Raw genomic sequence first — 13,966 nt, 5'->3', positions numbered from 1 at the left:
CCAGCTTCCAGGGGCTCCCTGCACTTGCAGCATGGTGGGCATGGCCCCTGGGGCTCCGGAGGGTCTGGCACTGGGGTGGCACGTGTAGGTACAGCTGGTGCTGCCACCACCACTGCCCCAGTAAGTGGAGAGGGGGTTCCCATGCTGCCCCGGGGCTAATGGGGGCAGCTGGGGAGGAGTGGGTGGTGGGGCAGGCAACTGTGCTGGGGGGCAGAGTGTGCTGGGGAGGTTTTTAGTCAGGCTGCACTGGGAATCATCTGCTGCAATGAAAGACTTCACCGAAATCACGCTTTGCCCCGAGGCTCTGGACCACAGCAAGGTAGGGCTGGGGGTGGGGATGCTGCCTAGGGGTCCCCACCTAGCCACCCACGGGCCCTGCAGCATGCTCCCCATGTTGCCATCTGCACTTGTTCTCCTGCAGACTGAGTTCTGCAACCCCGTCTTCGATGGCGAGGAGCCCCGGGCAGTGCCAAGCACCGAGCACCTGCCAGACGAGGATGGGACCAGCCCTGCATCGCCCCGGGATGGCCTTGGTACCAGCCTGGGGGTTTGTGCACACACCCCTGTCCATGCGGCTGTCAGGAGCTGCTGCGGGTCTGGAGCGGGGTGGTGGGACAAGCTCCCCACAGGGGTCTGGGATCACTTAGAGGACCCGCTAGCACCCAGGGGACAAGAGGTCGGGACGTGCCCAGCTGGGGCTCAGCCAGCTGTGCAGGGAGGTGGCAGGGTGGGGCTATGGCTAGCAGCACCCCAGCTCTGCCCACTTTCCTCACCCTCCTGTAGGCCAGCAGCTGTGGGGCCAGGCAGGCTGGCGGTACCGCAATGACTGCAAGTTTACTTGGCTCTGTGTGGCTCTGATGAGCACAGTCCTCCTCTTCCTCATCGCCCTTCTGCTAGGCATCATGATCCACGGTGAGTGCCTGAGCAGAGAGGTCTTGGGGACGGGCTGTGACCGTATGGCGGGGGACAGAAAGCCGGCTCAGAGGGGTAGAGGGGCACAGAGAGGGCATCCATCCTATACAGGACCTCCCAGGGCCTGCCCATTGTGGGGAGAGAGTGCCCCCACGCACAGGAACAAAGGGGATCTCCACTTCCCTGGGATATGGCGAGGTCACTGGGCCCTGTGAGAGCTGTGTGGGATCTCCTGGGACCTGCACTTATGTGGGGTAGAGTGGGAACACAGGGCATGGGGCTGGGTGGGCTTCCTAAACCCCTTCCCCCCGCTGCAGCCATTTCTCCCCGCTGGGGCTAAGCTGTCCCTGCTCTTCCCTGGCCACAGAACTGACATCCCCACAGCCACCCCGTGCCCCAGCTGCAGCCCTGCCTGCCCGTGGCACCGCCATCACCACTGCAGCACCCATCCGAAGGGAACCCCTGGCCCCCACAACAGCTGCCACCCCAACCCAGAGCTGGCTGCCCACATCCAGCACACCATCACCACGTAAGTCCCACGTGGGGCAATGCGCCAGGATGGCAGTGCCCTGTAGCACTAGCTCATGCCCACGCTGTTGCCCCATGCAGCCTGCGGTGGGACCCTGCGTGGCCCTGAGGGCTCCTTCAGCTCTCCCAACTACCCCGGCCCCTACCCACCCAATGCACTCTGCATCTGGCACATCGAGGTGGGCCCCAGCCTTGTCATCCAGCTGAAGATGGAGATGTTCAGCGTGGAGGGCACTGCCTCCTGCCTCTTTGACCGTGTGGAGCTCTATGAGGAGCGGGGGGCCAGCGGCACGGATCCTGCCCCAGCTCAGGGGGGCCCGATCAGGTAGGGCCTCTTGCACCCAGGGAGCATGGCAGTGCAGTGGGGAGGGGGCAGCATCTCCAGGGCAAGCAGTGTCACCCCTTGTTGTGCCCCAGGTTTTGTGGCAACGTGGTCCCCCCAACCTTCAACACCAACTCCAACCACCTGCGTGTCACCTTCATCTCTGACAGTAGTGTGGGTGCCCCAGGCTTCAGTGCCCGATACCGTGCTGTAGCCCCCAGCGAGAGTGAGTACCCCTGCCCCCAGGCACTGCCAAGACTCCTTGCTGCAGGCAGGCAGTGGGTAGCACCGGGGACTTTTCCTTAATGCCCAGGGTACTGGGGCAGGGGAGGGTGCCCAGTGGGATGCCACCACCAGCCTGGCTATCTCTGCTTGTGCTGCAGAGAGCTGCGCCTGGGATGAGCACTTGTGCGACCAGGGACTCTGCCTCCACCCGGGCTTCATCTGTGATGGCTTCCACGACTGCATAGACAAGAGCGATGAGGCCAACTGCAGTATGAAACACAAAGGTGGGCCAGCCCCCCGCCTGCAGCCTGCGGCCCCCATGGCACCCGGCCAGAGGGCACGGAAATGAGCAGTGAGAGGCAGGGGCAAGGAATTGGGGGGATGGGGTGAAGGGAGAGGAGCAGGGGGTAAAGCTGCATGTGTCTGTGTCCTTCCAGAGTGTGGGGGGCTGCTGACTGCCTTGGAGGGGTACTTTTCCACCCCAAGCCATCCCCAGCCATACCCGCACCAGCAGGTGAGAGAAGGGATGCCAGTAGAATGGAGGTGGGAGGAGGGTGAGGGTGCGCACGGAGGAAGGCAGCCTCCCACCAGGGAGAAGTGGGGGTGTCCTACCAGGCTTCACAGGTGTCACTGGTTGCCCCCTGCCCTGCAGCTGTGCCTCTGGCAGATCTCAGTGCCTGTGGGCCATGTCATCGACCTGCGCTTCCACAACTTCAGCTTGGAGTCGCATGAGGACTGCAGCTTCGACTTTGTAGAGGTGCATGACAGTGCAGGCACAGGGACTGCCAGCCTCATGGGCAGGTACAGGAACACCCGTAATATCTCTGGCCCTGCTGCACCAGCCTGGGGTTCCCTTGGCTCAGCTGGAGAAACTGAGGCATGGGGCAGGCTGGTGAGGAGGAGCCACTGGAGGACAGGGTTTGGGGAGGTGCTGGTTGGCCCCACTGCCCACCCTGACCTCATCCCTTGCCACACGACCCTGGCAGGTTCTGCGGCCACCAGCTGCCACCCACCCTGACCTCCTCACGGCATGTCATGACCGTCCTCTTTGTGGCGGATGAGGGAGTAGCAGACGATGGGTTCTTCGCCACCTACCAAGCCCACAATGCCACAGAGAGTAGGTAGCCAAGCAGGGGTGCAGGCTTCCCAGAGAGGCTGTGCAGTCACTGTCCTTGGGGATTTTCAAGGCCAGACTGGATAAAGCCCTGGAAAATACTGCTCTCACCCCATAGATGACCCTGCTTGGAGGAGGAGGTTGGGCTACAGGCTCCTGGGGTCTCTCCTCACCTGAATTACCCTATAACCCTAGCCATGGGGATGTGGCCTGGAAGGGCTCACCTGCATACAGGCATGATCCATCACCTGAGGGCCACCCCCAAAAACCCAGGGAATTTGGGATCCCTCTAAGCTGGACCAGCAATGGTCACCTATCAGCCATGGCTGCCAGGTGGTGGTACTCTGAATCACTCACCTGGATGTCCCCTGGCCAGTGACCAAGAGGAGCTGAGACGGGGTGGTTAGCATGGGAACAGGCTGACTCCTAGCAGGGAGGCCAGCTGCCATTGGCATGACCCAGGCCACGGCCAGCCTGCTCTCTGCCTGTGCTCATGCCAGAGCTCATGCTTACATCTTACATCTCATCTTACAGAGACCTGCAGCCCCACAGAGTTCTCCTGCGGAAATGGTGAGTGCCAGGTACTGGAGTCCGTGTGTGATGGCTGGCACGACTGCCCCGACGGCACCGATGAGCTGAACTGCACAGAAGTCTCCTACCCAGCCTTCGGTGAGTGCCACCCCCAGGTGCTCCACTCAGCACTCAGCCCCCCTGAGTCCACCTGACCCAGGTTACACACTGGCAGCTGTCCCATTTACCTGAGGCATACCTGGCAGTTATCACTGCTGCTTAAGAAGTAAAGCGTCTCACCCTACGGCAGGGTCTGTCTGTGAGCCCGTGGAAGTGGAGATGTGCCTGGGGCTGGGCTACAATGCAACCTCCTTCCCCAACATCTGGCTGGCCATCCCAGACCAGGAGGGAGCCGCGGAAGTCCTGAAGGACTACCAGGTGAGCTGCCCAGGGGCAGCATATGGGTCTGCCCACACCACATCACACTGTGCTATGCTCACTATCACTCTCCCACAGACGCTGATGGAACTCGCCTGCTACCAGCACCTCCGCCTCCTCATCTGCAGCCTCTTTGTGCCCAAGTGCACCCCAGATGGGGGTGTCCTGCAGCCCTGCCGAGCCGTGTGCCTGGCTGCCGAGCTGCGGTGCCAGAAGTCCCTCGGCCTCCTTGGCATTCTCTGGCCCATCAACTGCAACATCCTGCCCGACTCCAATGACCCTGTAGAGTGCTTCCAGCCCTGACTCGGCAAGAGAAGAAGAGCAGGGGCTGAAGCAGCCTGCCCAGAGCCACCCCCCCGCCCATCCTCCTCCTGTTGCAAATACTCAGCTGCCTTGGTAGCACCCATCAGCAGCACCCCAGCTCCTCACCTGCCCTGGGGTCAGCCCCTCTGCTCAGCACACAGGTCAGTGCTCGGATGCCATGGGCTTGCCCACAGGACCAAGTCCTTAGAGAGCAGGTGCCCCTTCCCAGCCATGCTACAGGGAAAGGCTTGTGCTGGAGGGGCTGTGCCCACAGGTTGGAGCTGTGCTGGGGACACCACGCAAAGTCCCCCTGCCAAGCAGCAGGGCGGTGGCAAGAGGGTTGGCTACTGCCTCCCCATCCTCAGCCAACCCCAGGCATTTTGGCCAGAGATGTGCGTTGTTCCCAAGCCACTTCTCTCTTTCAGCATCTCCAGGCTGTGAGCGGCCTTTTTCCAGCAGCTCTCAGACAGGTGCTCTAGCCTAGCAGGGGAAGGGTTAATGCTCCCTAAATGGAGCAAGGCTGGGCTGAGGTGAGCCAGGCTGCAGACAGAAGAGCCCAGGGCTGCCCATGTCCACAGCCCCAAAGCCAGCAGCATGAACAGCATGAGGAGCAGGTGGCTTATTTGGTGAGGGTCTGTGTGTGGGTCCTGCTAGATCCTAGGGGAAACTGAGGCATGGGCCAAGGGAGGAAAGCCAGGGCTGGGGTGGGGGATGTGAGCAGGAATGGAGGAGCACAGGGGAGATTGTCTGGCTGCAGGGGGGAACAGGCTGATAGCTGTGCCCTCAACGGGCTGGGGGGCTTGCAGGGCCCCAGAGAGATGGATGAGTCTCAGAGGGGGTCAGGCTGGCAGCTGCGTGGTGCAGGGAGGGATCTTGTCCCAGAAAAGGCTGTGGCCCTGCTGGCTCAGCTGGCCGTGCTGGCTTCAGGCCACCCTGATGACCACAGGCCTGGCAACATCCCATGGCCACAAACTAGCTCCCAGCTGGCCAAAACCAACAATCCCTTCACACCTTGGGAGAGTGGAGCCAGGTGGCTCCTGGCTAGTGCCCAGCCTGGTCCTGGGTGCCTGGGGCAGGAAGGCTTAGCCACCAATGTCACCCACGCCGCTGTGGTGACATTGCACAGGGAGGAGAAAGCCAGCAGTGCCAGCATGCTCCGTGCTGCCCTCTCCTGCCCTGAGTGTGTGGGGAAGTCCCCTGCCTGGATGGGGTTACTAGGAGCAGGACCCACTCAGGTCAGCACCGCTCTGCCCTTGCAGCCAGCACTGCACCGCCAATCCCACACAGCCGCTCCTGCCCAGGGCTCTTGAGCCCGCATGGCTCCTTCGCCCTCTGCATGTCCCAGCTGCTGCAAGCTGGCTGCCGGGCACGGGACTTCCTCCAGCCATGGACCGCCCCACCACTCAGCTGATGCTGCTGTCCCTTGGACGCACTCGGTGCTGGAACGAGTTAAAGGCAAGCTGGGAGCGCCTTCGAAAGCCTGGCATGGTCCCAGCTTTGCCGTGTGCCCCGTGGTCCCCCAGGGCTAGCCCTGCTTCCTGGCACGGCCACAGTACTGCTCTGCCTGCACTTCCACCTGCCTGCTGCTGCCTGGCATATCCCCGCCTGCTCAGTCCCACACACTGCCTCGGGGCCCTATGCTGGCACCCCCTGGCTGACTCCTGCAGCTCCCGGCGGGTGCTCCCAGGCTGGCACTGCTAGCCTGTGTGCACCCTGCCATCCCCACTGCCTCAGCCCTGTTCCAGGGACAGCCCCGAGGCTGCCAGTCAGGGGACCTGCATGACCGAGAGCTCCGTCTCTCATTCCAACCCTGCCTGCCTTTGCTAGGTTTCCCTCCCTTGGCCTTTCTTTTGTTCCACTTTCACTCTGCTGCCTGTTTTCTCTTGTTTCCCTTCCCCTGTCCTGCTGCCTGGGTGCCCAGACGTGTTCAGCCAAGGCGGTTTGAAGCTCATGACTCCTCTCTCTTTGCCAGGCTGTTTGTCTCACTCTCCCTTCCCCCTGCTTACAGCACTTCTGACACCATGGGATTATTTTTCTTTTTCCCCTTGCCTTGTAGCTTTTGGCTCCCAAGGCCCTTGATTTCCTTTGGAGTTTGGGAGGAGAGACATGAGGAGGAGGGGGGGGGTGGAGAGGCTGCCTTTCCTAGGGCCTTCGTCAGAGCGAAGCGGTCAGGAAGAGCCACAGACCTTCAACGCCAGAGAGCACCGAGGCACTGGGGCAGGAGCTGCGAGATCACAGTGAGTGGGGCTACCCAGCTCCGTCCACCCTGCATTGGGGGGAGCTGGGATTCGCTGGGGTCCTGGCTCCAGCGCCTGGGCGGGGGAGAGACACTTTTCTCCTCCTTTTCCTCTTTGTTGCAGCCGTTACTTCCAGGAGGGGGAAGAGAGCAGCTTTCCCGGGGCAAGGCCACAGGGAGGGGGCCAGAGCTGGCCGCAGGGCTCCGTTCTCGCTGCGCTGGAGTAGGAAAGGCTGTGGGCAGCCCAGGCAGCAGGGTGGTCCCCAGCACTGGGGTGGTCCAGGGCGCAGCTGGGGATGCTGCCGGCCCAGACAGCTGTGTCTCAGGGAGCCAGCCGGGTGTAGAGCAGAGCTGCCGGCAGCCGGGGTGCTGCCAAGGGCTGGGCCACAATGCAGCCCTGCGCTCCCTGAGCTGCTGCCCTGCCACACGCCACCGGGATGCAACAACCCCACCCCACGCACACCTCACAGCTCCCCCGCTGCCCTCCAGCTGACACCCCAACATTCCCCTGCTGGCATCCCCATGCACACCCGTAGCCAGGCACACCACCAGTGTGGCAGCTCCCATCCCAAACAGCCCCAACCGCATGCACAGGGCTACTGCCTCCCACACATGATGTAGCTGCTTCCCCAGCTTCCTGGCTCCGGCCCCCCCACAAGCCGTCCCATGGCGGATCATGCGGGTGAGCTGCAGGACAATATGGTGGCACAGCCGGTGATGGGGATGTTGCAGCAGGTGCGGCCACCAGTTAGGCCTTGCCATGGGGAGCAGCTGAAAAGGCAAGGGGGAAAGAAGGGAGAAAAAGTCCCCTGGTGACTTCCTGCCACCCTCTCCCTGCCAGGCACTGCAAGCCTGTTCCCTCTTCACTGAGGTCCCCAGAGCCATTACTCCTCTCTGCCCACTCCTCTCTGCCCACTTCCAGCCCCTCTACAGCAGACAAGATGAAGCAGCTCTTCCTCCTCTTCCTCCTCGGGCTCGTTGCCAGCTCCTTGCAGATTGAAGACAACAAGATTCCTGGGCTGTGCTCAGGGCAGCCGGGCATCCCGGGAACTCCAGGCCTGCACGGGGGCCAGGGTCTGCCAGGCAGAGACGGACGAGACGGCCGGGATGGGACGATGGGGATGCCGGGGGAGAAGGGCGAGATGGGCCCTCCTGGTAAGAAAGGAGACATCCCAGCTGGGGTGGGGGACCTGCTCTGCCCTGCCTGTGTGGAATGCCCTCATGCCAGGGGGTGAGTTCTGGATACAGACACAGTCCCCCATTGCCAAACCAAGAGCGAATCCTGCAGAAATGACCCTTTCACGCCACCACTGCCCCTCTGGTCCTGCCTGTGGTGACCCTGTGCTCTGTCACTGACAAAGCTGCCTTTCTCCCCACCCTCACCGCTGTCCCTACCTTCTATTTCCCGCTTTAGGAGGGTCCGCCAAGCTGTGCCCAGAATACAGCTGCATCATCCCTACCCTGGTTTCTGGGCTGGACTTTCTCCCAGCCTGTGGGGGTTCCTCCAACTCTCTGTTGCTGCTGTGCCCACTTATTACATGCACCTAGCCCTCCCCACTTGCACTGCTTCCCCAGGCAGAGCACTGGCTGCAGCAGGTATTCACCATTCCCATCCTGTGGGAGCCTTATAACCCTGGTGGGATTGTGGCTGGGCAGGGTGGCTGTGGGAGCTCAGATGGCAGGGAGCCATGATGCTGGTGGTGACTTAGCGGTAACCCTGTCCCCCCCCAACACCTGCCCCAGGAGCACCTGGTCCCCGCGGGGAGGTGGGCAGCCCCGGCATGGATGGCATGCATGGTGAGAAGGGGGCGCAGGGCGAGTGTGCGGTGGCCCCCCGTTCAGCCTTCAGTGCCAAGCGGTCCGAGTCACGCAGCCCACCACTGGTTGACCAGCCCATCCGCTTCGACGTGGTGCTCATCAATGAGCAGGGCCACTATGACCCCACCACGGGCAAGTTCACCTGCGAGGTGCCTGGCCTCTACTACTTTGCCGTCCATGCTACTGTCTACCGTGCCAGCCTCCAGTTTGACATCATGAAGAATGGCCAGTCCATCGCCTCCTTCTTCCAGTACTATGGGAACTGGCCCAAGCCCACCTCGCTCTCAGGGGGTGCCCTGGTCCGCCTAGAGCCCGAGGACGAGGTGTGGGTACAGGTGGGCGTCGGGGACTACATCGGCTTCTACGCCAGCGTCAAAACGGACAGCACCTTCACCGGCTTCCTCGTCTACTCCTACTGGCAAAACTCTGCCGTCTTCGCCTGAGCCTGACCTCGGCTGCAGCCGGGGCTAGGGCGCATGACCCTTCCCAGCCACCAGTGCCCTGGGGAGGGTGGTGCCAGGGACCGGCTGCGTGGGAGCCAGGACACCAGGACCCCCACCCCACTCCACTGCTGCCACCCAGCACAGGGCAGGAACACAGCCTCTCTGCCGCCCTGGGGGTGGCGGGGAGCATCCCTTCAGCAGCACTGTATAAGAGCTAAGTATTATCTCAGGCACCCAGCCCTGGGACAAGATGCCCATGCTGGGGAGCTGTAGTAACCTGGTTGACGTATGTTACTCACCATAGCCGCCTCGGCACACAGTGTAGCCCTGCCGCACGGGCACGGTACCCCGGCCCGTGCTGCCAGCTTCTCTCTGCACAGAGCGAGCCCAGGCTGCCGGCCGCTGGCACGGCAAGGGGCCCACCGCGGTCCTGGCATGCCCCAGGGCTAGCAGTCACCCCGGCTCCCTGCCCTCCGGCCGCCCCAGCACCTTCCCTTCTTCCTTCACCTCAATAAAGGGCTCCTCAGCCACGCGTGTGCCCGCTGCGTGTGCGCCCGTGCCTGCGTACCGGGTCCTGCCGGCCCGTGGGCTGCCGGCGGGGTCGCACCAGCCTCGCCGGGGTGCCGGCACCCCGTTGGGGAGGGCGGTGGGGTCTGGGTGCTGGCACCCAGCTGGGGAGGCTGCTCCCGGCGGGCAGGGCTGCCTGGGTCCTGGGGCCCGCGGGTGCAGCAAGGGGTGCCGGCGGCGGGCGGGGGGACGGGAGGGGACGGACCTGAGCCGCCACCCGCCGCAGCCTGGCCAGCGGGAGCCACTAGATGGAGGCACCGGCTACGACATTCCACCGCGCACCACCACCACCCCCAAAGCCTCGGGGGGAGCGGGGTCAGGGGAGCCCCACCAGGTGCCCTGGCTCCCTGCGGGGCGACGGCGGGGACTGACGCCTTGCTGGCCGCGAGGCTCCCGCTCCCGCGAGGGCCACCCCGATGGGAGCGGGCTCGCCCGGGGCCAGGCGGGGGCCCCGGCCCGGCGGTGGGGGCTGAAGGGTGCGGGGGGCGCTGACCCCACGCTGCCGGGACGGGGCTGGGGGGGGCCCTTCCTTCCTGCCCCCCTGCCAGCCCCGCGCTCCAGTGTGAACGCGGTGACCCGCCTGTGAGAAAGGTCTTTATTTTTAGCAGGGGAATGATGAGCTTCCTCATTCCTGCCCAAAATAGGTCCTTGCGGGGTCCGGCCAAGTAGGGGGCTTTTGGCCAGGGGCCGAACTCCTTAATGAGCCCCGCTGCCGGAGCGCGCTGGGGACGGCTGCTCTGCCCGGCCTTGGGGTGGCAGCTGGGCTGGGCTCTGCTCCTGGCCATGCCAGCAGGACTTTGCAGGCGCCCACCAGCCGGGAACCCTCCTTACGCGGCCAGCCAGCCACCTTTCCGCTGACACGGCTCCCCCGCTGCTCCCCCAAGTCGTGCTGCATGGAGCCCCCAGGACTATGGCCATGCCCATCTGGGATGAACAAACCCTGTGGGAGTTGGGGCAGGCTGGCAGCAGCCACGGGGCCAGGCTGTGTGCCCCTATGGAGAGCCAGCACCACCCCCAAAGGGGGCTGGCCACAGCTCCCCGCCCTGGGACTGGGGACCATGCAGGGACCTGGGACCAAGAACACATCACTGCAACCTGCCTGGCTGTGTGGCGCTGGGGGGGGATGCACAGTCCAGCAGTGCCAAGGGCCACCCAAACCCATAGGGACCCATGGAGGTGCTGGGACCAGGGGTAAAGCCTTGTTCCTTCTTGGGGTGCAGATGGGCTCTGCTAGCCGTCTTGCAGGCTCCTCTTCCCAGCCTCACCCATCGGATTGGGTTACAGCGGAAGCATCTGTTTGGGTCGACGATGGCTTTTTCTGTAAGCAGAACCGCCCAGGGGCAAACAATGCGGCAGAGCAGATCGATGGCCAGTGCTGCCTATTCTGGGAGGAGAAAAATTACTTTCCCTGACATGAGGCCAGGGGAGGTAGATGGGGGCTGGGAGCATCCTGTAGTCCCTATCACGATCTGGGGGAGCACAGCTAACAGAGGCAGCCACAGACATAGCACTTAGCAGTTTCTGGACTCTGCTTTCTTTGAGATGCTCTTGGTCTTCTGGACACTTTGTCTGGGATCATTGGGGGACTGCTGAGGAACACGGGGTGCCTGCTTCTGCCTGGGGAGGATGAGGAAGAGGATAAGGAAAAGAAGAGGATAAGGAAAAGATAAGGATAAGGGAAGGAAAGCCACAGGAGACCTTGACTTCTGGCAAGTTTCTAGTAAGCTTCAGCTGCTTCTGACAAGCTCTACCAGCTGCCCCTAAGGAAGGAGTGCTTGAAGCCCCTGTTCCAGCTGAGCCCAGGTTAGGGAGGGGCTAACATCCCTTAGCCAGTGTAAGGGAGAAGCCTATATAAGAGCTGGGTCAGCACACAGGTCCTGTAGTGCAGCTGATAGAGACAGCAGTTTGTGCAGAAAGGTGGGGTTTTTGGGGGAGTTTTGTGGGTTTGGTTGTGTTTTTTTTTTTTTTAAAAAGTACTAGCACTTCTTTTCAGAGCAACACACACATCTTTGGCACACTGAGGTTGCAGAACCCCGACAGCCATCGGGGCAACCCTTCCTGCAGTGCTGGAGGACACAGCCTGGCTAGCTCTGAGCTGCAGAGGGTGCTTGGGGCCTCTGGCTGCGGCTGGTGCACCTGGCTGGCAGCCTGCAAGAGGTGTGTGGTTTTGTACATCTTGAAGCTGTATTGCCAAGTGGAGGAGCTGCTGGAGGAGGTCAGCAGGCTGCGTGGCATCAGAGAGGGCATGAGAGAGATCAACTGGATCATCTCTGAGGCGCTACAGCTGCAAGAGCCCAAACCTTTAACTGTGGTGGCAGAGTGTGTGCCTGCCAGGATTGAAAGTGCAAATGCCCTTGATGGTGAAGGTTGTCCTGGTGACTCTTGACAGCAGAAGGATGGCTCCTGCTCCACCCAAAAGCTTGCAGTTATGGCATAGATTCAGCGCCCTCATTGCTGTCAAGGCACATGAAATACTCTCCAGTTATCTTCGGGTGACCTCTGCCAGCTGGCCTGCTGACCTGGTAAGGAAAGCTTTAAACTGGGAATGGCAGGGTGGGATCAATCCTCGCTCAGGTGGGAATGGGGTGGGCAAGCAAAGGGCTCAGGCAGTGTGAATAGCAGGGACTCTGTTACCAACAAAATGGGGTTGAAGTGGGGTCGTTTCAGCATAGGGGCACAGGTAGGGCAGTGCCTGCAGGACAGCATTGTGCGCAAGCTCTCACGGCCTTGCTGGGAAGCGGGCGTGTGCAGGGGATACTACTGCAGGCAGGATGGGGGGCACACAGGAGGAACTAGTGGGATGTGAGCACTTACAGGGCTGCAGCCTCCTTAGGATGATGGCTGATGTGACAGCTGAAGGCTGAGGGGTCAGGATTATCAGGCAGCTGTGCGGGCATTTGCTACAAGCAGCCTGATCAGGATGCAGCCTGCCTTCTTCAGGCTTCTGGAAGAAGCCCCGAGTCAGCTGGCCCTGGTCCTCATGGGGAGCTGGAATGCCCCAATATCTGCTGGAGGAACAGCCCAGCAGGGCACAAGCAGCCCAGGAGGTTTCTGGAGCATGTTGCAACACCTTGCTGATGCAGGTGATTGAGGAGAGGTGCTCTGCTGGACCTCACAGACAAGGAAGGGCTGGCCAGGGGAAGCTCAGGATCCTGAGAGAAGAAGAAAAGACAAAAGCTGGACCACAGCCCTGGATTTCAGGAGACCAGTCACTGGACTTTTCAGGGATCTGCTTGGGAGAATCCCATGTCCTGGAGAGAAGAGGTATCCAAGAGGACCACCAAGGACCAGCTCCTCTAAGGTCAAGTGGTCCATCCCAATGAGCAGGAATTAGAAGTGGCAGGTTATCTGCATTGATCTAGGAGGACTAGATCATGCATCCTGAGCATGCAGGGATGGGGCTAGGGCCAGTTCAGCAAAAGGAAATGCCAAGTCCTGCACTTGGAGGAATAACCCTACATATCAGCACACACTGGTGACTAACTGGGTGGAAAGCAACTTCCCAGAGAAGGCCTTGAGGATCCTGGTGGGCAACAAGTCTACTACAAGCCAGCAATGTGCCCTCATGGCAAGGAAGGCCACCAGCCTTCTGGGCTGCATTAGGAGGAGCATCGCTAGCAGCTGGAAGGAGATGATCCTTCCTCTCTGCTCAGCACTGGTCAGGCACAGCTGCGGTGCTAGGTCCAGTGCTGGGCTCCCCAGTATAAGACATGGACTTCCTGAGAGGGTCCAGCAAAGGGCTGTCCATCTTCTACTGTGAGGGTGGTCAAACCTCACAGGCTGGCACAGGCTGGTCAGAGAGTCCCCGTCTATGGAGACAGTCAGAATCTGACTGGCCACAGTCCTGTGCAACCTGCTGTAGCTGCCCCTGCCTGAGCAAGGGGCTGGGCTTGGATGATCTTGAGGTCCCTGCCAGCCTTAGCCACTCTGCCCCCCCAAAGCCTCAGCACTGTGGCTCTGAGGTGCTGGGATTGCCACTGTGTTCAGGGAGCCAGTGTGGCTCCCTGTGCCCAGCTGCTAATGAGGTAACAAAGCTGGTGCCCAGGAGCAACCCAAAGGCCCCCCATGGTTTAGCTGCTGATCATCACCTGCTCCCTCCCTGTTGGCCTGGTATCATTAGCTGCTCGTGCTGCTGCGCATCTGCAGCAAGCGTCTGTTGTGCCAGCTCCCTGCTGTCAGGCAGATGATGGCTGTTGTGCCTGGGCTGAGACTAGTGGCTCATTAGGGCTGGGGTGTTGCAGCTGGGCTGACAAAAGGATCCCGGGGATTTTCCCAGGGCCATTTTCCCTGGTTTCAGCAAGCTGTCAGCCCTGACCACTCCTACACTGGAGTAACCTAGCAGCATCATGCTACTCCCTCCTTGGGGGAAGGGAGAAGGGTCTTGGCATTGTGATGGACTGAGACCAGCCCACTTGGCTCACACATAAGGCTCCCAAGCCAAGCTCTGGAGCCGGGAGTACCCCTGGGGATTCCAGATCTTGTGCCCTGGACTGGTCTGTGAGTGTTGCTGGACACCCTCCCCAAGCAGTGCAGCGCTGCACCAAAAGCCA

The 13,966-nt window shown here is 61.6% G+C and overlaps 2 protein-coding genes across 2 annotated transcripts; both read left to right on the top strand.

The window, feature by feature from the left end:
- Nucleotides 1-168: 168 nt before the first annotated feature.
- MFRP (membrane frizzled-related protein) lies at nucleotides 169-5,035 on the top strand. Its single transcript, XM_075116310.1, has 13 exons — nucleotides 169-319; nucleotides 422-533; nucleotides 784-912; nucleotides 1,280-1,441; nucleotides 1,522-1,765; nucleotides 1,858-1,988; nucleotides 2,146-2,271; nucleotides 2,425-2,501; nucleotides 2,640-2,788; nucleotides 2,974-3,104; nucleotides 3,636-3,770; nucleotides 3,922-4,049; nucleotides 4,128-5,035. The coding sequence occupies exons 1-13, from the start codon at nucleotides 266-268 to the stop codon at nucleotides 4,350-4,352; spliced, it is 1,803 nt and encodes a 600-aa protein (XP_074972411.1). The 5' UTR covers nucleotides 169-265; the 3' UTR covers nucleotides 4,353-5,035.
- An 843-nt stretch (nucleotides 5,036-5,878) lies between these two features.
- Nucleotides 5,879-9,387, top strand: C1QTNF5 (C1q and TNF related 5). Its single transcript, XM_075116309.1, has 3 exons — nucleotides 5,879-6,589; nucleotides 7,511-7,743; nucleotides 8,332-9,387. The coding sequence occupies exons 1-3, from the start codon at nucleotides 6,459-6,461 to the stop codon at nucleotides 8,847-8,849; spliced, it is 882 nt and encodes a 293-aa protein (XP_074972410.1). The 5' UTR covers nucleotides 5,879-6,458; the 3' UTR covers nucleotides 8,850-9,387.
- The last annotated feature ends 4,579 nt before the right edge of the window (nucleotides 9,388-13,966 follow it).

The sequence above is a fragment of the Phalacrocorax aristotelis genome, chromosome 22, assembly GCF_949628215.1.
Source record: "Phalacrocorax aristotelis chromosome 22, bGulAri2.1, whole genome shotgun sequence".
Lineage (NCBI taxonomy): Eukaryota > Metazoa > Chordata > Aves > Suliformes > Phalacrocoracidae > Phalacrocorax > Phalacrocorax aristotelis.
The sequence above is the reverse complement of the archived record's forward strand: the minus strand, read 5'-3'. Positions and strand labels throughout refer to the sequence as shown.

Excerpts from the sequence above, each read along its gene's own strand:
- MFRP (XM_075116310.1), top strand. The coding sequence starts at position 266 with ATGAAAGACTTCACCGAAATCACGCTTTGCCCCGAGGCTCTGGACCAC. Across the intron at positions 913-1,279 it reads GCTAGGCATCATGATCCACG|AACTGACATCCCCACAGCCA; the intron begins GTGAGTGCCTGA and ends CCCTGGCCACAG. Across the intron at positions 2,272-2,424 it reads CTGCAGTATGAAACACAAAG|AGTGTGGGGGGCTGCTGACT; the intron begins GTGGGCCAGCCC and ends GTGTCCTTCCAG.
- C1QTNF5 (XM_075116309.1), top strand. The coding sequence starts at position 6,459 with ATGAGGAGGAGGGGGGGGGTGGAGAGGCTGCCTTTCCTAGGGCCTTCG. Across the intron at positions 6,590-7,510 it reads GCAGGAGCTGCGAGATCACA|CCCCTCTACAGCAGACAAGA; the intron begins GTGAGTGGGGCT and ends GCCCACTTCCAG. Across the intron at positions 7,744-8,331 it reads GGGCGAGATGGGCCCTCCTG|GAGCACCTGGTCCCCGCGGG; the intron begins GTAAGAAAGGAG and ends CACCTGCCCCAG.